Here is a 26,482-nt window from a genome sequence, read left to right as displayed (position 1 = left end):
CTGTCTCTGCCCCTTCCTCACGAATGCTGCTGCGTGCTCACACCTTCACAATTTGTTTTGTTTTCAACCCCTTCTCAACCCTGGACGTACATTGAAAATACACGCAACTCTGACATTTGAGGCATTTAAGAAACCCCACCCGGACAGCGCGGACAGCCCCACAAAAGAGGACATGTCCGGGGAAAAGAGGACGTATGGTCTGTCTACAAGTAGGCCCCAATAACTTTGTGGCCACTTGTGGTTAAAAAACGGGCCCTTTAAAGTTTAGGCCCCATTTAATTAGTCCCCCAAACTCTCTGAGAAACTCAACTTTCCCTAACCCATTTTTCTTAAGTATCTACGAGGTCTGAATTGTTGGCCTTGATGGGGTCCGAGAAGGTCCTAGATGAACCCAAATGGTCCTGATGATTAATGGGGTGTCCAAAAAGGTCTGAAAGTAGACCTATAAAGGGTACATAACAAACCTTTTTTTAAGTATCTACGAGGTCTGAATTGTTGGCCTTGATGGGGTTCGAAATGGTCCCAGGTGAACCAAAATGGTCCTGATGATGAATAGGGTTCCCAAAAAGGTCTGGACTTTTTGAGCACATTTTGGGTCTATCGTGACTTTTAGTGGGGAGTGCATTTTGGGGTACTCTGGGACGATTTGGGGTCTGTTCGGACCTTTAGAGAAAAGATGGTCCTTTTGATGGTAATTGGGGACCTTAGTCATTCCTTGTCTCCTTGGACTATTTTGGATACAAGTAGGCTCCAATACCTTTGTGGCCACTTGTGGTTAAATACGGGCCCCTTAAAGTTTAGGCCCCATTTAATAAGTGCACCAAACTCTCTGAGAAACTCTGCTTTCTGTTACCCGTTTTTTAATGTATCTATGAGATCTGAATTGTTGGCCTTGATAGGGTCCAAGAAGGTTCCAGATGAACCCAAATGGTCCTGATGATGAATGGCGTGCCCAAAAAGGTCTGAAAGTAAACCTATAAGGGGTACATAACAAACCTTTTTTTAAGTACCGTATTTTTCTGAGTATAAGTCGCACCAGAGTATAAGTCGCACCTGCCGAAAATGCATAATAAAGAAGGGAAAAAACATATATAAGTCGCCAAACTATGAAAAAAAACTGCGACTTATAGTCCGAAAAATACGGTATCTGAATTGTTGGCTTTGATGGGATCCGAGATGGTCCTAGATGACCCCAAATGATCCTGATGATGAATGGGGTTCACAAAAAGGTCTGGACTTTTTGAGCACATTTTGGGTGTATCGTGACTTTTAGGGGGGAGTGCATTTTGGGGTACTCTGGGACGATTTGGGGTCTGTTCGGACCTTTAGAGAGAAGATGGTTCTTTTGGGGACCTTTGTGTGTGTTAGTCATTCCCAGACTCCATGGACTATTTTGGATACAAATAGGCTCCAATACCTTTGTGGCCACTTGTGGTTAAATACGGGCCCCTTAAAGTTTAGGCCCCATTTAATAAATGCACCAAACACTTTGAGAAACTCTGATTTCCGTTACCCAGTTTTTTTAAAGTATCTACAAGGTCTGAATTGTTGGCCTTGATTGGGTCCGAGAAGGTCCTAGATGAACCCAAATGGTCCTGATGATTAATGGGGTGTCCAAAAAGGTCTGAAAGTAGACCTATAAGGGGTACATAACAAACCTTTTTTTAAGTATCTACGAGGTCTGAATTGTTGGCCTTGATGGGGTTCGAAATGGTCCCAGGTGAACCAAAATGGTCCTGATGATGAATAGGGTTCCCAAAAAGGTCTGGACTTTTTGAGCACATTTTGGGTCTATCGTGTCTTTTAGTGGGGAGTGCATTTTGGGGTACTCTGGGACGATTTGGGGTCTGTTCGGACCTTTAGAGAAAAGATGGTCCTTTTGATGGTAATTGGGGACCTTAGTCATTCCTTGTCTCCTTGGACTATTTTGGATACAAGTAGGCTCCAATACCTTTGTGGCCACTTGTGGTTAAATACGGGCCCCTTAAAGTTTAGGCCCCATTTAATAAGTGCACCAAACTCTCTGAGAAACTCTGCTTTCTGTTACCCGTTTTTTAATGTATCTATGAGATCTGAATTGTTGGCCTTGATAGGGTCCAAGAAGGTTCCAGATGAACCCAAATGGTCCTGATGATGAATGGCGTGCCCAAAAAGGTCTGAAAGTAAACCTATAAGGGGTACATAACAAACCTTTTTTTAAGTACCGTATTTTTCTGAGTATAAGTCGCACCAGAGTATAAGTCGCACCTGCCGAAAATGCATAATAAAGAAGGGAAAAAACATATATAAGTCGCACTATGAAAAAAAACTGCGACTTATAGTCCGAAAAATACGGTATCTGAATTGTTGGCTTTGATGGGATCCGAGATGGTCCTAGATGACCCCAAATGATCCTGATGATGAATGGGGTTCACAAAAAGGTCTGGACTTTTTGAGCACATTTTGGGTGTATCGTGACTTTTAGGGGGTAGTGCATTTTGGGGTACTCTGGGACGATTTGGGGTCTGTTCGGACCTTTAGAGAGAAGATGGTTCTTTTGGGGACCTTTGTGTGTGTGTTAGTCATTCCCAGACTCCATGGACTATTTTGGATACAAATAGGCTCCAATACCTTTGTGGCCACTTGTGGTTAAATACGGGCCCCTTAAAGTTTAGGCCCCATTTAATAAATGCACCAAACACTTTGAGAAACTCTGATTTCCGTTACCCAGTTTTTTTAAAGTATCTACAAGGTCTGAATTGTTGGCCTTGATTGGGTCTGAGATGGTCCCAGATGAACCCAAATGGTCCTGATGATGAATGGGGTTCCCCAAAAGGTCTGAAAATAGACCTATAAGGGGTACCTACTCAGTGGCCTAGTACCTACTCAGTGGCCTAGTGGTTAGAGTGTCCGCCCTAAGATGGGTAGGTTGTGAGTTCAAACCCCGGCCGAGTCATACCAAAGACTATAAAAATGGGACCCATTACCTCCCTGCTTGGCACTCAGCATCAAGGGTTGGAATTGGGGGTTAAATCACCAAAAATAATTCCCGGGCGCGGCCACCCCTGCTGCCCACTGCTCCCCTCACCTCCCAGGGGTGATTTCGCCACACCTAGTGTGTGTGTGACAATCATTGGTACTTTAACTTGAACTTTACATTATGAAACATTTGGAACACTGGGACTTCTAGGTGCACGTCCATTTTGGGGCTACTTTGGGAACTTTAGGAGGAAGATTCAAGTCATTTTGACCCAACCTGTCTGAGAATCTAATCTCTGATCGTAATTGGGGGGGGTGTCACGAAACTTTAAATTAGCGAGTAATTCCAAAGTCTGCTTGTGTTGATATATTTTCAAAAACATTCTTGGGTGGTTTTACCGTGCGTCCTGCTTCGTTGTTGTGTCGGTTCATGGCCGAGCGGGCGTCTGGTCGGTTCTCCCTGGCGTCCGCAAACTCCCTGGACACGAGCACCCCAAATTCGGCGTCTTCGCTGCAGCCGCCCCACTTCCATCCCTCCCCTGGGGGTCCTTTGTGGTGGGAGTCGCAGCCGCACATGGTGGACGTCCCCTCGGCGCAGGAGCGCGTGACGGCAAAGGCGACGCCGGCTGAAGCGATGGCGTGGACGAACGCCGACTCTCTGGTTGCTGAGGGAGACGCGGACCAAGCGGCAAACAGGCGAGGGAGGAAAAGAGAGTGTGTCAATCGTGTTAAACATGGTCAAGAGCAACGTGCCAACATCCTGACGCTGCTTTTCAAAGTGCTCTTATGTGACAAAGAAGGCTTCAAATCATTTTCCAATCATTAAAAATAATGCCTGTGGCTGATTTATAACGCGTGGAGCGCCTCGTAGAGGACATGTTTCCGCATGTCCACTCTCCTCCAACATGAAATTAAATTAAAACTTGTGACCAGTTTCAACAGCGAGTTCATCTTGTTGCAAGTCTCGGTTTTGCTTGCGTCCTTACAAAAGCATGCGACCGGTCAGTCACGCCGACAGTCGGGACGTAGGGTTTAAAACCCCGCTCACCTGGCTTCCCTTGCCAGGATTGTAAACACTTTGTTTACTTCTGACTGCGTGAGGACTCCTGGGAAAAGCCCAGTCTCAGTAGTGACATCAGTCCTTTGTGGTGGTGTCAGGGTCTAACGCTCAGTGGGATCTCATGACCTCCTGTCATCCCTGAGGTGTGCTGCTTTGCATCTGGATAGTGTTTCAGGAATGTTGTCACCCCCCCCCCCCCCCCAACCCACCCTACCTTCATCGCTACCCATCCCTGTCGAGGGCCCAAGGCCTTCAGGTGAAACCGAGCAGCACGTCAACCCGTTCTTCTCTTGAAACGTGGACTGAGCTGATGCCCCCCCCCCCCCTTTGAAGGCAGCAGCTTATTATGTAAGCGGACACCATTGTTTCACAATCGCAGCACACTTGTTGGGCCTCAGCCATGATGCACTGCTGGCTCTTTAATCAAAACATTCACATTCAGGATGGGTGCTCACATAGACTGCATCGCTGTTCAATCAGCCATCTTTACTTTCACTCCGCAATAGTACCTTGGTTTTTGTGCGCACCACTTTTCAGTGGGAATCCAATTCGGTAAAAAGTTTGTTGGCTATCGCAGGAGCAAACCTGCTTGTCCATTTATTGTCGAGTTTTGTTTTTTTATTTCAGGATTTGTAGAATTGAATAATTGGATTTACATTATTTCTTATGGGAATAATTTGGTCTGGTTACTCCTACTAATACTACTGTATTGTTTAAAGGAGGTCTACTTTTATTAGAGCGTATCAAAACACGTATTGGTATGTCAGACTTAGCTTTGTCGTGGTTTAACTCTTATCTTACTGACAGGATGCAATGCGTCTCCCATAATAATGTGACCTCGGACTATGTTAAGGTAACGTGCGGAGTTCCTCAGGGTTCGGTTCTTGGCCCTGCACTCTTTAGTATTTACATGCTGCCGCTAGGTGACATCATACGCAAATACGGTGTTAGCTTTCATTGCTATGCTGATGACACCCAACTCTACATGCCCCTAAAGCTGACCAACACGCCGGATTGTAGTCAGCTGGAGGCGTGTCTTAATGAAATTAAACAATGGATGTCCGCTAACTTCTTGCAACTCAACGCCAAGAAAACGGAAATGCTGATTATCGGTCCTGCTAAACACCGACATTTATTTAATAATACCACCTTAACATTTGACAACCAAACAATTACACAAGGCGAATCAGTAAAGAATCTGGGTATTATCTTCCACCCAACTCTCTCGTTTGAGTCACACATTAAGAGTGTTACTAAAACGGCCTTCTTTCATCTCCGTAATATCGCTAAAATTCGTTCTATTTTATCCACTAGCGACGCTGAGATCATTATTCATGCGTTCGTTACGTCTCATCTCGACTATTGTAACGTATTATTTTCGGGTCTCCCTATGTCTAGCATTAAAAAATTACAGTTGGTACAAAATGCGGCTGCTAGACTTTTGACAAGAACAAGAAAGTTTGATCATATTACGCCTATACTGGCTCACCTGCACTGGCTTCCTGTGCACTTAAGATGTGACTTTAAGGTTTTACTACTTACGTATAAAATACTACACGGTCTAGCTCCGTCCTATCTTGTCGATTGCATTGTACCATATGTCCCGGCAAGAAATCTGCGTTCAAAGAACTCCGGCTTATTAGTGATTCCCAGAGCCCAAAAAAAGTCTACGGGCTATAGAGCGTTTTCTATTCGGGCTCCAGTACTATGGAATGCCCTCCCGGTAACAATTAGAGATGCTACCTCAGTAGAAGCATTTAAGTTCCATCTTAAAACTCATTTGTATACTCTAGCCTTTAAATAGCCCCCCTGTTAGACCAGTTGATCTGCCGTTTCTTTTCTTTTCTCCTCTGCTCCCCTTTTCCTTGAGGGGGGGGGCACAGGTCCGGTGGCCATGGATGAAGTACATCCATTGCTTTCGGTCTCCCCTAGAGGGGGGGGGGTTACCCACATATGCGGTCCTCTCCAAGGTTTCTCATAGTCATTCACATCGACGTCCCACTGGGGTGAGTTTTTCCTTGCCCGTATGTGGGCTTTGTACCGAGGATGTCGTTGTGGCTTGTGCAGCCCTTTGAGACACTTGTGATTTAGGGCTATATAAATAAAGATTGATTGATTGATTGATTGATACTTTTTACAATACGCTACTGTCCATCGACGAGCACAATCAGTCAAACGACAACACATATTTGTACATCCTGCTAACTTAACGAGATCGCACACACCCGTCGACCAGCCGAAGCCAAGCTGGGTGCCCCCGAACGAGGGCCTGAAAACCCCGGAGCGACTGCTCCTCGCCAAGGCTAGCGCTGCTGCTGCTACTACCTGCTGGGCCCATCAATCCGCCATTGTTTCCCTTGTGTCACACTGTGTTATCCACACAAAGAGCCCAGCGACTCGCGCCCCCACCGCCCCTCTCTGCCCAGAGCTGGCATTCCCTAAACTCCCTTAACCAAGCGGCCTCCCCCCACACACCCACCCACTCGCTTCATTCCCTCCACCCTTTCCTGATGCGATGATTTGAAATCCCTTACAGCACGGCCCACCATAAAGGGCTCCGACCCACCCAACCCCCATCCACTTCCTGCGGGCATCAGCCATAGCGCGGCCAGTTCGATGTGTCCGAAGCTCTGCCGCCGCTTCGCCCCCCGGTATGGCCTCACCGTTCCAAAGTGCACGCCCGGGCCAGGTTGGGAGTGCTCCCTTTTCAGTCCGTTCATGACAGAGTCAAAAGGGCGTGTGAATGTGGCGTCCGTGGGATCCGGACTGTGTGAGGCGCACACCGGCCTTCATGCACAGTAGGGGTTGAGCGGAGCCCCCCGTCCCCTTTTCTATTGCCTGTAATCTCATTTGGCCTCCTCTCTCCTTTTGATTTGACGAAGGCTCTGGGACCGCTCACCATACTTGCCAACCTTGAGACCTCCGATTTCGGGAGGTGGGGGGGGGGCGTGGTTAAGAGGGGAGGAGTATATTGACAGCTAGAATTCACCAAGTCAAGTATTTCATACATATATATATATATATATATATATACAGGTAAAAGCCAGTAAATTAGAATATTTTGAAAAACTTGATTTATTTCAGTAATTGCATTCAAAAGGTGTAACTTGTACATTATATTTATTCATTGCACACAGACTGATGCATTCAAATGTTTATTTCATTTAATTTTGATGATTTGAAGTGACAACAAATGAAAATCCAAAATTCCGTGTGTCACAAAATTAGAATATTACTTAAGGCTAATACAAAAAAGGGATTTTTAGAAATGTTGGCCAACTGAAAAGTATGAAAATGAAAAATATGAGCATGTACAATACTCAATACTTGGTTGGAGCTCCTTTTGCCTCAATTACTGCGTTAATGCGGCGTGGCATGGAGTCGATGAGTTTCTGGCACTGCTCAGGTGTTATGAGAGCCCAGGTTGCTCTGATAGTGGCCTTCAACTCTTCTGCGTTTTTGGGTCTGGCATTCTGCATCTTCCTTTTCACAATACCCCACAGATTTTCTATGGGGCTAAGGTCAGGGGAGTTGGCGGGCCAATTTAGAACAGAAATACCATGGTCCGTAAACCAGGCACGGGTAGATTTTGCGCTGTGTGCAGGCGCCAAGTCCTGTTGGAACTTGAAATCTCCATCTCCATAGAGCAGGTCAGCAGCAGGAAGCATGAAGTGCTCTAAAACTTGCTGGTAGACAGCTGCGTTGACCCTGGATTTCAGGAAACAGAGTGGACCGACACCAGCAGATGACATGGCACCCCAAACCATCACCCAACCATGCAAATTTTGCATTTCCTTTGGAAATCGAGGTCCCAGAGTCTGGAGGAAGACAGGAGAGGCACAGGATCCACGTTGCCTGAAGTCTAGTGTAAAGTTTCCACCATCAGTGATGGTTTGGGGTGCCATGTCATCTGCTGGTGTCGGTCCACTCTGTTTCCTGAGATCCAGGGTCAACGCAGCCGTCTACCAGCAAGTTTTAGAGCCCTTCATGCTTCCTGCTGCTGACCTGCTCTATGGAGATGGAGATTTCAAGTTCCAACAGGACTTGGCGCCTGCACACAGCGCAAAATCTACCCGTGCCTGGTTTACGGACCATGGTATTTCTGTTCTAAATTTGCCCGCCAACTCCCCTGACCTTAGCCCCATAGAAAATCTGTGGGGTATTGTGAAAAGGAAGATGCAGAATGCCAGACCCAAAAACGCAGAAGAGTTGAAGGCCACTATCAGAGCAACCTGGGCTCTCATAACACCTGAGCAGTGCCAGAAACTCATCGACTCCATGCCACGCCGCATTAACGCAGTAATTGAGGCAAAAGGAGCTCCAACCAAGTATTGAGTATTGTACATGCTCATATTTTTCATTTTCATACTTTTCAGTTGGCCAACATTTCTAAAAATCCCTTTTTTGTATTAGCCTTAAGTAATATTCTAATTTTGTGACACACGGAATTTTGGATTTTCATTTGTTGCCACTTCAAATCATCAAAATTAAATGAAATAAACATTTGAATGCATCAGTCTGTGTGCAATGAATAAATATAATGTACAAGTTACACCTTTTGAATGCAATTACTGAAATAAATCAAGTTTTTCAAAATATTCTAATTTACTGGCTTTTACCTGTATATATACTGAAAATATGCAAACAAAACTGTATTTAGATAATTGATCATTCAAACTTGCATAAATAAATCTTAAAGAATATAACACAACTTGGCTTCTGAGAGCTTCAAAATATAATGAATAAAATGCTAAAGTTGTTGATAAACAAGCAATTATTTTAATAATTAAATATGGTCATTTTAAATGAATTATTATGATAATTTAAAATTAATTATTTCAAATATGTTTATTTTAATTCTATGGCGGGAGGTAATAAGGAGTCGGAAAAAATACAAATAAAAATACAATTAATTTTGACGTTTTTAGCAAAATATAGTAAAAATTTATTTAGTTTTTTTTTTTTTTTTAAATTAAAAAATATATTTATTTTTAGGTGAGATAAACATAATAATACAATTTATCTCTAGTCTGGATGATTTAGTTCTTGTCACCCTGTTGTTCTCCAGTCATGAAAAAAGACTGTCCTCACTCAGGTCCGCATGGAGCTGGAGGGGGCGTGGCCTCCAGCTCCGGCTGAAAATCGGGAGATTTTCGGGAGAATATTTGTCCCGGGAGGTTTTCGGGAGAGGCGCTGAATTTCGGGAGTCTCCCGGAAAATTCGGGAGGGTTGGCATGTATGCCGCTCACATTGATTGGCCTGAGACACACACTGGTGAGTCTTTTCCAATAAACAAGACGAACGTCTACCTTTGTAACGTGGAACATGGCGTGGAACAATTAGTATTCTGCTCGTGAAGCACCCGATGAACGTGTGCGGGGTTTGAGTCCGTGCTGACCGCCCCGACGCACCACGCTGTAAACATGTTTGAGGCAAAAAGCAACGACGGCGAGAACGAAAGACGTATAGTGGCGGAATGTGTCGGTGCTTGTGCAGTTCTGCAGCCAGGAAAGGTGTCTATTATTGTAATTGCCCTAGTTAGCCTTTTGGCAGCAATGCTGCGCCTCAGGCTTCAAACTGTTCAAAGCTACATGCGGAGGTTTTGTAACGGCTTGCAATAGCCTTCATGAACCCGCGCTGCTTTGTACCACACATTAGTCATCCCTGAATGATGCAAACGCGGCGTACCTTTATCCAGGACCGGGCCGAAGATGGCCAGGTTGTCCTTGACGGTGGTGCAGTTCCATCGACGGCCCCGGAACTGGTGCTGGCACTCCTGGATCCCCAATTTGGCGCCCTCGGCCACGCTGGGCATGATCTCGATGTAGTTGCGGCAGAAACGTAGCTGCTTGGGCACCAGGCCCGGGATGGAGCCACACAGGATGGGCTGCTGCCCCAGGGCCAGGGACCTGTGAGGCGAGAAAGTCATTGAGCATCTCTGGAATGCAAGCGAAGAACCAGAACATCTTTTCAACACGACGTCTCACATATCAACTTACAATAGCTGACACGTGATCTGTAAGATATTCAAAAGTGACTCCAATTGCCAACGAGCAACAAAGCGTCAGGGAATTGCGAGTTTCTCAGACGGCTTGGGACTTTTAAGTGGCCCCAAATGAATTGGGTCATATCTGAACACGAGAAAGTCCATGGTCTTGGTAAATCTACTAGCAGACTTGAAGGTCCCAATGTACCCCTTAAAGTCCCATTGGACCCCAAATAGTCCTCGGGTCCCAAACTACCCCAAAACGGACTTACCAGGAGCCTCATGTATTAAGAGTAGGGATGTCCGATAATGGCTTTTTGCCGATATCCGATATTGTCCAACTCTTTAATTACCGATACCGATATCAACCAATACCGATGTATACAGTCGTGGAATTAACACATTATTATGCCTCATTTGGACAACCAGGTATGCTGAAGATAAGGTCCCTTTTTTTTTTAAATTAATAAAATAAGATAAGATAAATAAATAAAAAAGAGAGTAAAACAATATAAAAACAGTTACATAGAAACTAGTAATTAATGAAAATGAGTAAAATTAACTGTTAAAGGTTAGTACTATTAGTGGACCAATCATGTGTGCTTACGGACTGTATCCCTTGCAGACTGCATTGATATATATTGATATACAAACCCCGTTTCCATATGAGTTGAGAAATTGTGTTAGATGTAAATATAAACGGAATACAATGATTTGCAAATCATTTTCAACCCATATTCAGTTGAATATGCTACAAAGACAACATATTTGATGTTCAAACTCATAAACTTAATTTTTTTTTTTGCAGATAATAATTAACTTAGAATTTCATGGCTGCAACACGTGACAAAGTAGTTGGGAAAGCGCATGTTCACCACTGTGTTACATGGCCTTTCCTTCTAACAACACTCAGTAAACATTTGGGAACTAAAGAGACACATTTTTTAAGCTTCTCAGGTGGAATTCTTTCCCATTCTTGCTTGATGTACAGCTTAAGTTGTTCAACAGTCCGGGGGTCTCCGTTGTGGTATTTTAGGCTTCATAATGCGCCACACATTTTCAATGGGAGACAGGTCTGGACTACAGGCAGGCCAGTCTAGTACCCGCACTCTTTTACTATGAAGCCACGTTGATGTAACACGTGGCTTGGCATTGTCTTGCTGAAATAAGCAGGGGCGTCCATGGTAACGTTGCTTGGATGGCAACATATGTTGCTCCAAAACCTGTATGTACCTTTCAGCATTAATGGTGCCTTCACAGATGTGTAAGTTACCCATGTCTTGGGCACTAATACACCCCCATACCGTCACAGATGCTGGCTTTTCAACTTTGCGCCTTTAACAATCCGGAAGGTTCTTTTCCTCTTTGGACACGACGTCCACAGTTTCCAAAAACAATTTGAAATGTGGACTCGTCAGACCACAGAACACTTTTCCACTTTGTATCAGTCCATCTTAGATGAGCTCAGGACCAGCGAAGCCGACGGCGTTTCTGGGTGTTGTTGATAAACGGTTTTCGCCTTGCATAGGAGAGTTTTAACTTGCACTTACAGATGTAGCGACCAACTGTAGTTACTGACAGTGGGTTTCTGAAGTGTTCCTGAGCCCATGTGGTGATATCCTTTACACACTGATGTCGCTTGTTGATGCAGTACAGTCTGAGGGATCGAAGGTCACGGGCTTAGCTGCTTACGTGCAGTGATTTCTCCAGATTCTCTGAACCCTTTGATGATATTACGGACCGTAGATAGTGAAATCCCTAAATTCCTTGCAATAGCTGGTTGAGAAAGGTTTTTCTTAAACTGTTCAACAATTTGCTCACAAATTTGTGAACAAAGTGGTGACCCTCGCCCCATCCTTGTTTGTGAATGACTGAGCATTTCATGGAAGCTGCTTTTATACCCAATCATGGCAACCACCTGTTCCCAATTTGCCTGTTCACCTGTGGGATGTTTCAAATAAGTGTTTGATGAGCATTCCTCAACTTTATCAGTATTTATTGCCACCTTTCCCAACTTCTCTGTCACGTGTTGCTGGCATCAATGTCTAAAGTTAATGATTATTTGCAAAACAAAAAAAGTTTATCAGTTTGAACATCAAATATGTTGTCTTTGTAGCATATTCAACTGAATATGGGTTGAAAATTATTTGCAAATCATTGTATTCCGTTTATATTTACATCTAACACAATTTCCCAACTCATATGGAAACGGGGTTTGTATAATGTAGGAACCAGAATATTAATAACAGAAAGAAACAACCCTCCGGAAGAACTTTGAACATGTCACGAGGGAGGTGCTGGACATTGAGTCCGAGTGGACGATGTTCCGTACCTCTGTTGTCGAGGCGGCCGATTGGAGCTGTGGCCGCAAGGTGGTTGGTGCCTGTCGTGGCGGTAATCCTAGAACCCGTTGGTGGACGCCGGCGGTGAGGGGAGGGAGGTTTTTTTGGGTTGGTGCACTAATTGTAAGTGCATCTTTTTTTTTTTATGTTGATTTAATTAAAAAAAATAAAAATAAAAAAACCATACAGATAATTTCCGATATTACATTTTAAAGCATTTATCGGCCGATAATATCGGCAGGCCGATATTATCAGACATCTCTAATTAAGAGTTGCGTGGATATCCTATTTAAAATAAGCATACCTTCAAATCCAGAAAACCTTGTACGCAAGGAAAAATTTCAATGTATTAAATCCAAATCCAAGCGCATTTCTTTGTTACATCGCAATCGACGTAGAATTGACTGCAGACGTTTGCGTGGCTGGGCACACTCGGACCACGCCCCCTTATAAATAGACAAATCAAATATAAATTAAAGCTGCAAGCAGCATTGGTCGGGCCCGCGGATTTGGCAGGTGCTAGTTGTAAGTGTCCCAATACTTTTGTTTAGTTTTCGTCATAAGTGTCCCAATACTTTTGTCTACTTTTAGTCCGAATTGTCCCAATACTTTTGTCTATTGTACCTACCTTGTCTGCATTGTGTGGGCACGTTGGTGCTTCCTGCTTTTGAGCAGCCATCTTAAAAAAACAGCACCGCAGGAGCATCAGTGCAGCGGGTCTTTGAAGGGTCATAAAATCAAAACCGGAGCAGGTATCACAACTCTTTCGCCAACTTTTAATCAGAAGGATTCAATCTCTCTCCTGTGTTAGTTTGAAGCCGAAACAACAAACGCGCTCAGAGGAGATCATTTTTGAAGAAAGGTGACCGGTTTTTACAAAAATGTTGTGTTGAAGGGGGAATAGCAAACTTCCTGTATATTTTTGCTGGGGGTTGTCAATTTATGAAATGTAGGTCTAAGTGAGACCTACGGAGAGGTTTTCGTTTCATGTCTCTCCGACCTTCCCAGTGGGAGTTACAGGCAGTTTTGTATTTTTTTTTCTTCCGAGGAGCAGTTTTTTGTTCGTTTTATAAAAAAATTGCTGTAGAGCACAATTTTTAGATTTGGGGTTAGGTTTTTTCATTAGATTACAGTTTTAGCCAGTCCTGATGTGTGTGTTCAGTTTGGTGAGTTTTGAAGCATGTTAAGGGGGTCTAATTACAGCTCAAAGAGGCAAAAGTGACTGTTTTTAGTACTTTTTTGTCTTGAAGGGGGAATTGCCAGCTTCCTGTTGATTTTAGCCCGAGAATGTACCATTATGAAAGTTAGGTCTGAGTTAGACCTACATAGAGGTTTTTGTTTGATGTCTCTCCGACCTTCCTAGTGGGAGTTATAGGCAGTCTAGTTTTTTTTTTTCCTAGGGGGCGCTAGAGCGCAATTTTGATTTTTGTAGTTTGGTTTTTTTATTAAAAGACACTTTTCGCAGGTCCTGATGTGTGGGTCAAATATGGTGAGTTTTGAAGCATGTTAAGTGGATCAAATTAGTGCTCGAAGAGGCGGCGGAATAATAATAATAATAATAATTAAAGCTGCAAGCAGCGTTGTTCGGGCCCGCGTATTTGGCAGGTGCTAGTCCTAAGTGTCCCAATACTTTTGTCTACTTTTAGTCTGAAGTGTCCCAAGACTTTTGTCTAGTGTACCTACCTTGTCTGCATTGTGTGGGCATGCTGGTGCTTCCTGCTTTTGAGCAGCCATCTTAAAAAAACAGCACCGCAGGAGCATCAGTGCAGCGGGTCTTTGAAGGGTCATAAAATCAAAACCGGAGCAGGTATCACAACTCTTTCGCCAACTTTTAATCAGAAGGATTCAATCTCTCTCCTGTGTTAGTTTGAAGCCGAAACAACAAACGCGCTCAGAGGAGATAATTTTTGAAGAAAGGTGACCGGTTTTTACACAAATGTTGTGTTGAAGGGGGAATAGCAAACTTCCTGTATATTTTTGCTGGGGGTTGTCAATTTATGAAATGTAGGTCTAAGTGAGACCTACGGAGAGGTTTTCGTTTCATGTCTCTCCGACCTTCCCAGTGGGAGTTACAGGCAGTTTTGTATTTTTTTTCTTCCGAGGAGCAGTTTTTTGTTCGTTGTATAAAAAAATTGCTGTAGAGCACAATTTTTAGATTTGGGGTTAGGTTTTTTCATTAGATCACAGTTTTAGCCAGTCCTGATGTGTGTGTTCAGTTTGAAGCATGTTAAGGGGGTCAAATTACAGCTCAAAGAGGCAAAAGTGACTGTTTTTAGTACTTTTTTGTCTTGAAGGGGGAATTGCCAGCTTCCTGTTGATTTTAGCCCGAGAATGTACCATTATGAAAGTTAGGTCTGAGTCAGACCTACATAGAGGTTTTTGTTTGATGTCTCTCCGACCTTCCTAGTGGGAGTTATAGGCAGTCTAGTTTTTTTTTGTCCTAGGGGGCGCTAGAGCGCAATTTTGATTTTTGCAGTTTTTTTTTTTTATTAAAAGACAGTTTTCACAGGTCCTGATGTGTGGGTCAAATATGGTGAGTTTTGAAGCATGTTAAGTGGGTCAAATTAGTGCTCGAAGAGGCGGCGGAATAATAATAATAATAATAATAATAATTAAAGCTGCAAGCAGCGTTGTTCGGGCCCGCGTATTTGGCAGGTGCTAGTCCTAAGTGTCCCAATACTTTTGTCTACTTTTAGTCTGAAGTGTCCCAAGACTTTTGTCTAGTGTACCTACCTTGTCTGCATTGTGTGGGCACGTTGGTGCTTCCTGCTTTTGAGCAGCCATCTTAAAAAAACAGCACCGCAGGAGCATCAGTGCAGCGGGTCTTTGAAGGGTCATAAAATCAAAACCGGAGCAGGTATCACAACTCTTTCGCCAACTTTTAATCAGAAGGGTTCAATCTCTCTCCTGTGTTATTTTGAAGCCGAAACAACAAACGCGCTCAGAGGAGATAATTTTTGAAAAAAGGTGACCGGTTTTTACAAAAATGTTGTGTTGAAGGGGGAATAGCAAACTTCCTGTATATATTTTTGCTGGGGGTAGTCAATTTATGAAAAGTAAGTCTAAGTGAGACCTACGGAGAGGTTTTCGTTTCATGTCTCTCCGACCTTCCCAGTGGGAGTTACAGGCAGTTTTGTATTTTTTTTCTTCCGAGGAGCAGTTTTTTGTTCGTTTTATAAAAAAATTGCTGTAGAGCACAATTTTTAGATTTGGGGTTAGGTTTTTTCATTAGATTACAGTTTTAGCCAGTCCTGATGTGTGTGTTCAGTTTGGTGAGTTTTGAAGCATGTTAAGGGGGTCAAATTACAGCTCAAAGAGGCAAAAGTGACTGTTTTTAGTACTTTTGTGTCTTGAAGGGGGAATTGCCAGCTTCCTGTTGATTTTAGCCCGAGAATGTACCATTATGAAAGTTAGGTCTGAGTCAGACCTACATAGAGGTTTTTGTTTGATGTCTCTCCGACCTTCCTAGTGGGAGTTATAGGCAGTCAAATATGGTGAGTTTTGAAGCATGTTAAGTGGGTCAAATTAGTGCTCGAAGAGGCGGCGGAATAATAATAATAATAATAATAATAATAATAATAATAAAACCTTAGAAGAACAATAGGTCCTTATGTCCCATTGCGGGCCCTAATAATAAAACCTTAGAAGAACAATAGGTCCTTATGTCCCATTGCATAAGGACTCCCTGTGGGAGTCCTTTTGCAATGGGCCATTGCGGGCCCTAATAATAATAATAATAATAATAAAACCTTAGAAGAACAATAGGTCCTTATGTCCCATTGCATAAGGACTCCCTGTGGGAGTCCTTTTGCAATGGGCCATTGCGGGCCCTAATAATAATAATAATAATAAAACCTTAGAAGAACAATAGGTCCTTATGTCCCATTGCATAAGGACTCCCTGTGGGAGTCCTTTTGCAATGGGCCATTGCGGGCCCTAATTAGCCAAAGTTGGGCTCCTCCTCCACAGTGCCATAGTATTGCAACCATTGGCAGCTGCTGTCCGCCCGACCGGCCAAGCTGGTGCTGGTCAAAGGAAGACATTGAGACAGCAATAGGTGGCAAAATGATCGCCCTTACAAATATTAATATTAATATGAAGTATTGGGGGAAAAGGGAATTTTGCGTCCTTGCCTTGATCTTTTTACATTGTTAAAATCAAATGCTGGCAAAACCCGAACAACCACCTCTGTGTGTCGCCAAGTATTCACGGCCAGTAGAAATGTGCGTACGTGAAGCATGAAGTTGCCGTGACACACCGCACATTTCTACGTCAAGTACAAACTTGATACATTTCATCTTTGCTGTGTAAAAGTTTAAAGGGGAACATTATCACAATTTCAGAAGGGTTAAAACCATTACAAGTCAGTTCCCAGTGGCTTATTCTATTTTTCGAAGTTTTTTTAAAAATTTTACCCATCACGCAATATCCCTAAAAAAAGCTTCAAAGTGCCTGATTTTAACCATCGTTATAAACACCCGTCTATTTTCCTGTGACGTCACACAGTGATGCCAATACAAACAAACATGACGGATAGAACAGCAAGCTATAGCGACATTAGCTCGGATTCAGACTCGGATTTCAGCGGCTTAAGCGATTCAACAGATTACGCATGTATTGAAACGGATGGTTGTAGTGTGGAGGCAGGTAGCGAAAACGAAATTGAAGAAGAAACTGAAGCTATCGAGCCATATCGGTTTGAACCGTATGCAAGCGAAACCGACGAAAACGACACGACAGCCAGCGACACGGGAGAAAGCGAGGACGAATTCGGCGATCGCCTTCTAACCAACGATTGGTATGTGTTTGTTTGGCATTAAAGGAAACTAACAACTATGAACTAGGTTTACAGCATATGAAATACATTTGGCAACAACATGCACTTTGAGAGTGCAGACAGACCATTTCAGGCGCGCTAAGAACATATATTTTTCCACGATTTCAGCACTCAGGTTAACCATACCTAAATAGACACAAAATACTGCATTACACAAGACTACCCGAATGTACTCGAATGATTGAAAAAAATAAATGTTTTTAAGCTAAATTATTGTTAAAAACAGTTTATGTATAATAATTGACGTAAAACCGCGAGTAATGAATAAAGTTTTCATCCATTAATATATTCTGTAGACATACCCTCATCCGCTCTCTTTTCCTGAAAGCTGATCTGTCCAGTTTTGGAGTTGATTTCAGCATCTGCTTTGAGTGTCGCAGGATATCCACACATTTTTGCCATCTCTGTCGTAGCATAGCTTTCGTCGGTAAAGTGTGCGGAACAAACGACTGACCATTTCGTCGGCTTTCCCCACACCCTCGTATTTTGAACACATTTCGTCCAATTTCTTGCCACTGTCGCATCTTTGGGCCACTGGTGCAACTTGAATCCGTCCCTGTTCGTGTTGTTACACCCTCCGACAACACACCGACGAAAGTGAGAAAATGGCGGATTGCTTCCCGATGTGACGTCATGTTGTGACGTCATCGCTCCGAGAGCGAATAATAGAAAGGCGTTTAATTCGCCAAAATTCACCCATTTAGAGTTCGGAAATCGGTTAAAAAAATATATGGTCTTTTTTCTGCAACATCAAGGTATATATTGACGCTTACATAGGTCTGGTGATGATGTTCCCCTTTAATAAACGAATCCCCTGGTGCTCCAAATGCACCCATTTCCGACCTTTTGGGAAACCTAATTTTGGACGTTTTCGTACCCCTACATAGCCTAATTGGGTTCAACTGGAACCTCATGGACACTTCAATAAATGGAGTAGGGTTTGAACGGTAGGGAGAAAAACAAGACCCTGGGTTGCTAATCTCTTGTAACCCAACTTGGAAGACCAGCTAACAACGATGGTAAGTCTTTTTTATGACATCAGCTACTGGAAGTATTGTTACATGATGTGGCGGACATTAGGACTGTGTCCCTCAACCCGTAGGCATGTAGCCGGAGGCGTGGTTTGAGACTCCAGTGTTGTACTTGTTGGCAGTTTTAGAATAAAGACGTGTCCCTTCACTTAGACGTGATCCAAAGTGGCATTCCAAGACAATGTAATTGTGCCAACGGCGTGGGCCCAGAAAGAGTCTCAAGTCCCGCCCCTACCTGCATGCCTACTGGGTGAGAGGCATAGTCCTTGTGTCTGCCGCGATAATTCAAATAGTTGTGTTGCTTCCGCATTTCGTGATCGATGTGGACTTGAAACCTCCTCCCGTCACAGTTTGTGCCTTTGAACTGTCCACGATCCTGGTGAGGAAGACCTGCCGGACACCTGCCCCACCAGAGGAGATTCATTCAACTCGGACAGCAGAACCATTCACAGTAAGTCTTCATGGACTTATGTACTTCACACGGTCTTTCTGCAAGATTGTCTTTTAATCAATCCATTAGTCAATTAGAGCACAGGTGACATTTTTAGCATTGTCACCGAATCTTTAATCTTCATCTTAGCAAGATGTTTTGGCACGAGTAACTTTTATATTTGAACCAGGAATCGATTCTATTCAATTGTACCAATTTCAGTACTGTGTTCATGTGGTAATAAATGTTAATTTTTAATGTAACATCAGTACAACAGTCGGGAAGTAGTCTTTGCCACTATAGGTTAAAACTAACTTTTCTCTCCTATTGGTACCGTATTTTTCGGACTATAAGTCGCAGTTTTTTTCATAGTTGGCCGGGGGTGCGACTTATACTCAGGAGCGACTTATGTGTGAAATTATTAACACATTACCGTAAAATATCAAATAATATTATTTATCTCATTCACGTAAGAGACTAGACGTATAAGATTTCATGGGATTTAGCGATTAGGAGTGACAGATTGTTTGGTAAACGTATAGCATGTTCTATATGTTATAGTTATTTGAATGACTCTTACCATAATATGTTACGTTAACATACCAGTTGCTTATTTATGCCTCATATAACGTACACTTATTCAGCCTGTTGTTCACTATTCTTTATTTATTTTAAATTGCCTTTCAAATGTCTATTCTTGGTGTTGGCTTTTATCAAATAAATTTCCCCAAAAAATGCGACTTATACTCCAGTGCGACTTATATATATATTTTTTTAAATTCTTTATTATGCATTTTCGGCCGGTGCGACTTACAGGTAAAAGCCAGTAAATTAGAACATTTTGAAAAACTTGATTTATTTCAGTAATTGCATTCAAAAGGTGTAACTTGTACATTATATTTATTCATTGCACACAGACTGATGCATTCAAATGTTTATTTCATTTAATTTTGATGATTTGAAGTGGCAACAAATGAAAATCCAAAATTCCGTGTGTCACAAAATTAGAATATTACTTAAGGCTAATACAAAAAAGGGATTTTTAGAAATGTTGGCCAACTGAAAAGTATGAAAATGAAAAATATGAGCATGTACAATACTCAATACTTGGTTGGAGCTCCTTTTGCCTCAATTACTGCGTTAATGCGGCGTGGCATGGAGTCGATGAGTTTCTGGCACTGCTCAGGTGTTATGAGAGCCCAGGTTGCTCTGATAGTGGCCTTCAACTCTTCTGCGCTTTTGGGTCTGGCATTCTGCATCTTCCTTTTCACAATACCCCACAGATTTTCTATGGGGCTAAGGTCAGGGGAGTTGGCGGGCCAATTTAGAACAGAAATACCATGGTCCGTAAACCAGGCACGGGTAGATTTTGCGCTGTGTGCAGGCGCCAAGTCCTGTTGGAACTTGAAATCTCCATCTCCATAGAGCAGGTCAGCAGCAGGAAGCATGAAGTGCTCTAAAACTTGCTGGTAGACGGCTGCGTTGACCCTGGATCTCAGGAAACAGAGTGGACCGACACCAGCAGATGACATGGCACCCCAAACCATCACTGATGGTGGAAACTTTACACTAGACTTCAGGCAACGTGGATCCTGTGCCTCTCCTGTCTTCCTCCAGACTCTGGGACCTCGATTTCCAAAGGAAATGCAAAATTTGCATGGTTGGGTGATGGTTTGGGGTGCCATGTCATCTGCTGGTGTCGGTCCACTCTGTTTCCTGAGATCCAGGGTCAACGCAGCCGTCTACCAGCAAGTTTTAGAGCACTTCATGCTTCCTGCTGCTGACCTGCTCTATGGAGATGGAGATTTCAAGTTCCAACAGGACTTGGCGCCTGCACACAGCGCAAAATCTACCCGTGCCTGGTTTACGGACCATGGTATTTCTGTTCTAAATTGGCCCGCCAACTCCCCTGACCTTAGCCCCATAGAAAATCTGTGGGGTATTGTGAAAAGGAAGATGCAGAATGCCAGACCCAAAAACGCAGAAGAGTTGAAGGCCACTATCAGAGCAACCTGGGCTCTCATAACACCTGAGCAGTGCCAGAAACTCATCGACTCCATGCCACGCCGCAATAACGCAATAATTGAGGCAAAAGGAGCTCCAACCAAGTATTGAGTATTGTACATGCTCATATTTTTCATTTTCATACTTTTCAGTTGGCCAACATTTCTAAAAATCCCTTTTTTGTATTAGCCTTAAGTAATATTCTAATTTTGTGACACACGGAATTTTGGATTTTCATTTGTTGCCACTTCAAATCATCAAAATTAAATGAAACAAACATTTGAATGCATCAGTCTGTGTGCAATGAATAAATATAATGTACAAGTTACACCTTTTGAATGCAATTACTGAAATAAATCAAGTTTTTAAAAATATTCTAATTTACTGGCTTTTACCTGTATACTACGGAGCGACTTATACTCCGAAAAATACGGTACCTATTTTTGTGTAATTGGTATCTCAAACCATGGAGGCGATATTTATAAAATAATCTTGCCTTCTTTCATACTTCCTCCAAACGAGCCGTTTGGGGATTTGCCCAATTTGAGACTTTTTTCCCCAGTTGTCACGTCAGCGGATTATCCATAAATGGTAGAAATGTACCCAAAGAGCTTAGAGTCGATAAGTTCCTTCTTTTTTCTCTATCTTGTGGGGCAGACTGGCTCGTACATGCGCATGCATCCTCCGCTGTTGCCATTTCCAATAGGGCTTGAAAGTGTGACGTGGAAACGCATTGCATTGTGAGTCTTGCTGGACTCTGAATAGCTATTTACATGGGCGACTACAAGACTGTGTCAAAGTTGTTCTTTGTTTCTTTAACAAGTTAAAAACATTACGCTAACGTGTCGCATCAATAACTGCCACAATCGTGGTCATGATCGAGTGAGGAAAAAAAAATTTTGGGTGAGATTTTTCTCATTTCCAGCGTAAAGGCAAAGCCAAAGAAAGTCGGGTTTTGAGGCTGATAAAGAGACTGTGAATAGCCTGTATAGCAGCTGTGAGACGATCAAACATGACTTTTAACGCCATCACCTGGTTCCTGTTGGTGTGTTCGCGGAATTGTTAGACTGGTAAGTTTAAATCAAAACATATTTTATTCAGTTACACACATAGCATTTGGTAGGCTGTTAGCGTTAGCTGGCTACAAACAACGTACCGTGTTTTCCGGACTATAAGGTGCACTTTCATTTTCTAAAAAAATCTATGGTGCGCCTAATGTACGGAATAATTCTTGTTGTGCTGACCGACCTCCAAGCTATTTATTTTGGTACATGGTGTAATGATAAGTGTGACCAGTAGATGGCAGTCTCGCATAAGAGATACGTGTAGACTGCAAGATGACGCCAGTAATCAACACCAAAACTTTAAATGTTCCATTGAGAATATAGAACATTATACAAGGCGCTCAAAAATCGGTCAAAATGTTTTTAGTACGACTTTGGTAAGCTAAGAAGCCGCGCCGCTTGATGGATTGTCGGAGCATTACGGCTGCCATAGTCAGACGTACTGTGCTTCAACATATAGTATTATGGGGTGTATAAAAGGACCCCAACATTGCACCTATTAGCAGACATATTATCTGGCATTTTGTTTCGCAACATTATGCAAAACCAACTTTTGTTACCTTCTCATACCTGCTGATGTGCATTTGGGATCTGCATAAGTCTTGAAAATTTGCGCGCATCCGCCATTGTAGTCGATGAGCTTCTTATTTTTCTCTATCTTCTTGTTACGGGGCATTCATCCTCCGCTATTGCTATTTGTAATACAAAGTAGCGTAATCTGCCTGTTCCAACTTATATCTGTCAGTAGACTCGCTATGGAAGCACTAAAAACTGCAACTTGGCTGACGGGAAGAAGACGCTGTCAAAGTGGAGGCACGTAAATAATTATTAATTAAAATTTTTTTTTAATAAGACCACCCACACAAGGGCGCATCCTGAAGAGACGGTCAGAAAGCGTCTTGTAGATGGTCTGTAAAACATAATCTATGCAACATTTTGACCAAAGAACCACCATTACATGTTATGTAGACCACAAGGAAGTGTTTTACATGTAGAAAACCTCATAATATGACCCCTTTAAGTTCAATGTGCCAGTTTTGTCTTTTGTTGAGTCCTACAAAGTGTTAATACTGTAAATTGTAGGTAATGAAATCGCCGTGTAAAAAAGCTAATGCTAATCAGCAGAGGTGGGACCAAGTCATTGTTTTGCAAGTCACAAGTAAGTCTCAAGTCTTTGCCCTCAAGTCCGAGTCAAGTCCCGAGTCAAGACAGGCAAGCCCCGAGTCAAGTCCAAAGTCAAGACTGGAAAGTCTCAAGTCAAGTCCTAAGTCCTGCATTTTGAGTTTCGAGTCCTTTCAAGTCCTTTTAACCACAGACTAATATATTAACACAGATTGTGTATGCTTTTCAAACGCTGTATTTATTTATTAAAACAAGTGCATATTAAATTGCAGGAAAGAAAATTGTGCTGACATTGCACTTTATAATAGCACTATTAACCAGTCATTTTAAACATTAACTCATTCCTTTACAGAACAAACACATTGAAAAATAAAGTGCAAATGTACTTATTTGTACAAAAGTGTTAACATTGAAAAAACATGACATATACGTGAATATAACAAAAAAGTTGTACTTTTTATATGTCAGGGCCCTATGCTGCATTGCATTTGCAAAAGACCAAATTAGCCAAGAGTCTGTCAGTCATTTGTGCACGATGGGGGCGTAGTATGATGCCACCATGGCTGAAAACTCGCTCCACTGGAGCACTGGAGGCAGGCACTGCCAAGACTCTCATGGCCACTCGGAACAGTGAAGGAAGAGTCTTCATGTTCAATGCCCAGAACAAAAGGGGGGAGAGAGTTGTTTTGGGTTGGTGCACTACTTGTAAGTGTATCTTGTGTTTTTTATGTTGATTTAATTAAAAAAAGAAAGAAAAAAAAATTATTTCTTGTGCGGCCCGATACCAATCGATCCACGGACCAGTACCGGGCCGCGGCCCGGTGGTTGGGGACCACTGAGGTAAACAACCAACAGTATGTCAGAAAGCTAGCTAAAACGGTACACATATTCATAATATAGTATACATTTTAACTGACCTTTATTTTACTATTTTTGTCTTTTTTTAGGTGGCTAAAATACGCGGTGCTGCTGACCGCCGTCTAACGTTACGTGTGATATATTGACTAACGTAACCCTGCTTAAAAAAAATCACTGAACAAAAAGTATGAATAAGGTAGTGAACTGCAACAGATTCCCGTGTTTGCAATAACGTTAAAACGTTAGCAGTGAGTTTACAGCCTCACTGATTTAACTACACAGCAAATAAAAGTCACGTTACTTAGCCAATAAACGTTATCTTACATTCAAAACTTACCGTTCTTTGTGCAACTTCAAATGCCGGACGAAGTTGGAAGTTGTTGCCTCTCCATCAGTAATTTTCGAACCGCATGTGTTGCATACTGCAAACCGTTTTGTGTTGACCACCTCGTAATTTTTATACCCAAACAAAATTATTTTAGGTATCATTTTTTGTTCACTGGCGTGTGGTTTGGACATGTCTTCTTCGTTGGTTGTCCTGCAATTTGATTGGATGAATGCTGTGTGATGAAAACAAAGTAGATCTAATTTGATTGGCTGTTGTACTGAGACCACACCAGCTGACACACGCAACGCTGATAGACAAGTACACAATGAAAAATACGGAGCGCTCCCGAATAACTTTTTCATCTTTGGGTTTTGGGGAAAGTAGCAAGTCATGTCAAGTCATGTCAATTCAAAAGGCTCAAGTCCAAGTGAAGTCACGAGTCATTGATGTTAAAGTCGAAGTCGAGTTGCAAGTCTTTTTACATTTTGTCAAGTCGAGTCTAAAGTCATCAAATTCATGACTCGAGTCTGACTCGAGTCCAAGTCATGTGACTCGAGTCCACACCTCTGCTAATCAGTAGCATGAAGTTCCTTATCGTTTCTTTCAGGCGGCTCCAATTAATTGCTTTCCAATAATAATGTGAGAAGACAGAAGACGTGGGCTGCGTCCGTGTTTTGACTCGTAAAACACTCGTGACAAGTCCAAACAAAAGCTGCTTATTCACCGCAAGACTCCTGTTCGTTTGTTCGTACGTTAGCATCAGTAGAGAACTACATGGCGCTGCTGGCAATGACAGGATGCCGGCATCAAGTCGTAATACTAAAGATGACCTCAGGGTGCCACCCAACCAGATCAACAAAAGAATGAAGTCGGCAAAAATAAGGCTGGAACCCAATCATGTGCACTTTGGTTTTCAAGCTAACAACTTTTTCCCATACACTGCTTCTTCTCTGATCTGTCATCATGACATCACTAGGAGGTCTGCTGCGCATTAGCTCAAAGGTAGCATTAGCATAGCTACCTGCTTTGGACTTTGACGGCTGCAAGAAGCTAGTATTGGACTTCCAATGTGCATGTTAGTTTTCTGGAGTGCAGCATAAGCGTTAGCTGTGTTTGTTGTGTTCCTGTGGTGACTTAAAGCACCTTGATGACGTGATCTGCTGACTCAGCACCTTGATTACACTGTCTTCCTGCATGGCTGCCCATGAATCTCAGTGCGGGATACGCCCAAATGGATGTAAACGTGCAACGGTTTGTGCGCCGATAGTTGCGACCTCACAGTTTGGACGCTCGGGTGATGGCCTCTTGATCCTGGGATGCGGTCTTAGCGAGGCGCTAATGAGTGTCAAGCCCTGAGGGGGGCTGTGTGTGGAGTCTTGCACTACGTGTGCGCCACGCTCATCCCGCCCCGGCTTCTGGGAAGCTGTGAGCAACAAGTCCCGACCGGAGCGGCGAGCGGCAGACCTCCTGAGAGGCAGCCAGACCGGGGGCATCCGCTGCAGGCGCTGGGACAAGCGGCAAAGAGCGGCGGCCAACAGCAGGCTTTAGCAGGTGCGTGCCCCGGCAAGTCCCGCATGGGGCCTCTCGTGGCCTGGGGGGCGGGGGGTCTCTGGAGCTAAAGCAGGCCCATGTTGAAGTATGACGGCCGACTGAGATGAAATGAAGCAGACGAAACAAAGAGATTCCTCTGGTGTGTTCCAATGTGGCCACGCCCACTCCAAGTGGTACAGAATCATTAAGAAAATATTTCAGTGCTTGTTTCATCTCCAAAAGCCCTGAAGAACTCTGAAGAGGTTGTAATTACAGGAGTTTGCACACAGTTGATAACGAAAAAACCATGATCAATATGTGGTCTTTGGTTCAGATCATCACAGAGAGTGAGGGATGTCCCTTTAATGCGTTCAGGTCAAACCTAATGGTGACCACTTAGGACCTCACCTTGACCTTTTGAATTACCTTTAAGAAATTAGCAGGACTCCTTGTTTCCTTGGCAATCATGACGGAGTTGTGCGGTCTTTGGACGTGTCGTGTCTTCCTGTGCAGGTGTGACTGTCAGCCTCAACTTCTACACTGAACATTAAACACAAACTTTACACACACTTTTGAAAGAAAGGCTTCAGGGCTGACAAAGCAGAACGAGTCTGAAAGCCTTCAGGGCTGAGAAGACGAATGCGGGAAGTAGCTTCTTTATGCAAACAGGAAGTGTGTATATCTCGGGAGTGATCTCCTCATGATCGTGTGACCTCTCGACTGGGATGACGTCAGAGTTTCACATCCATGAGGAGTTCAGGCGGTACCGTGAGTTGGCGCAGCAACTCGTCTCATGAATTCATCACGCTAGCAGATGCTAGCTGCGCCTCAGGTGTCGTCTCTCAGGTGACTTTGGGGAATATCACTTGGATTCAACCCCGCTCTACCTCGTCTATTTGTGGATGTTCTCAGAGTTGCCTGCAAGCCGTCGT

General features: G+C 43.1%; 1 protein-coding gene across 1 annotated transcript in view; it reads right to left on the bottom strand.

Annotated features, from left to right (window-relative positions):
- The window catches only part of wnt3 (wingless-type MMTV integration site family, member 3), a 35,535-nt gene that overhangs the window by 3,198 nt on the left and 5,855 nt on the right, over positions 1-26,482 (bottom strand). Inside the window, exons 2-3 of the mRNA XM_061931651.2 lie at positions 9,707-9,927; positions 3,358-3,623 (exon numbers count right to left, since the gene is read on the bottom strand). Coding sequence (XP_061787635.1) covers positions 3,358-3,623; positions 9,707-9,927 — 487 coding nt within the window. The remainder of the gene's footprint in view (positions 1-3,357; positions 3,624-9,706; positions 9,928-26,482) is intronic.

The sequence above is a fragment of the Nerophis lumbriciformis genome, linkage group LG39 (assembly GCF_033978685.3).
Source record: "Nerophis lumbriciformis linkage group LG39, RoL_Nlum_v2.1, whole genome shotgun sequence".
Taxonomy (NCBI): domain Eukaryota; kingdom Metazoa; phylum Chordata; class Actinopteri; order Syngnathiformes; family Syngnathidae; genus Nerophis; species Nerophis lumbriciformis.
The sequence above is the reverse complement of the archived record's forward strand: the minus strand, read 5'-3'. Positions and strand labels throughout refer to the sequence as shown.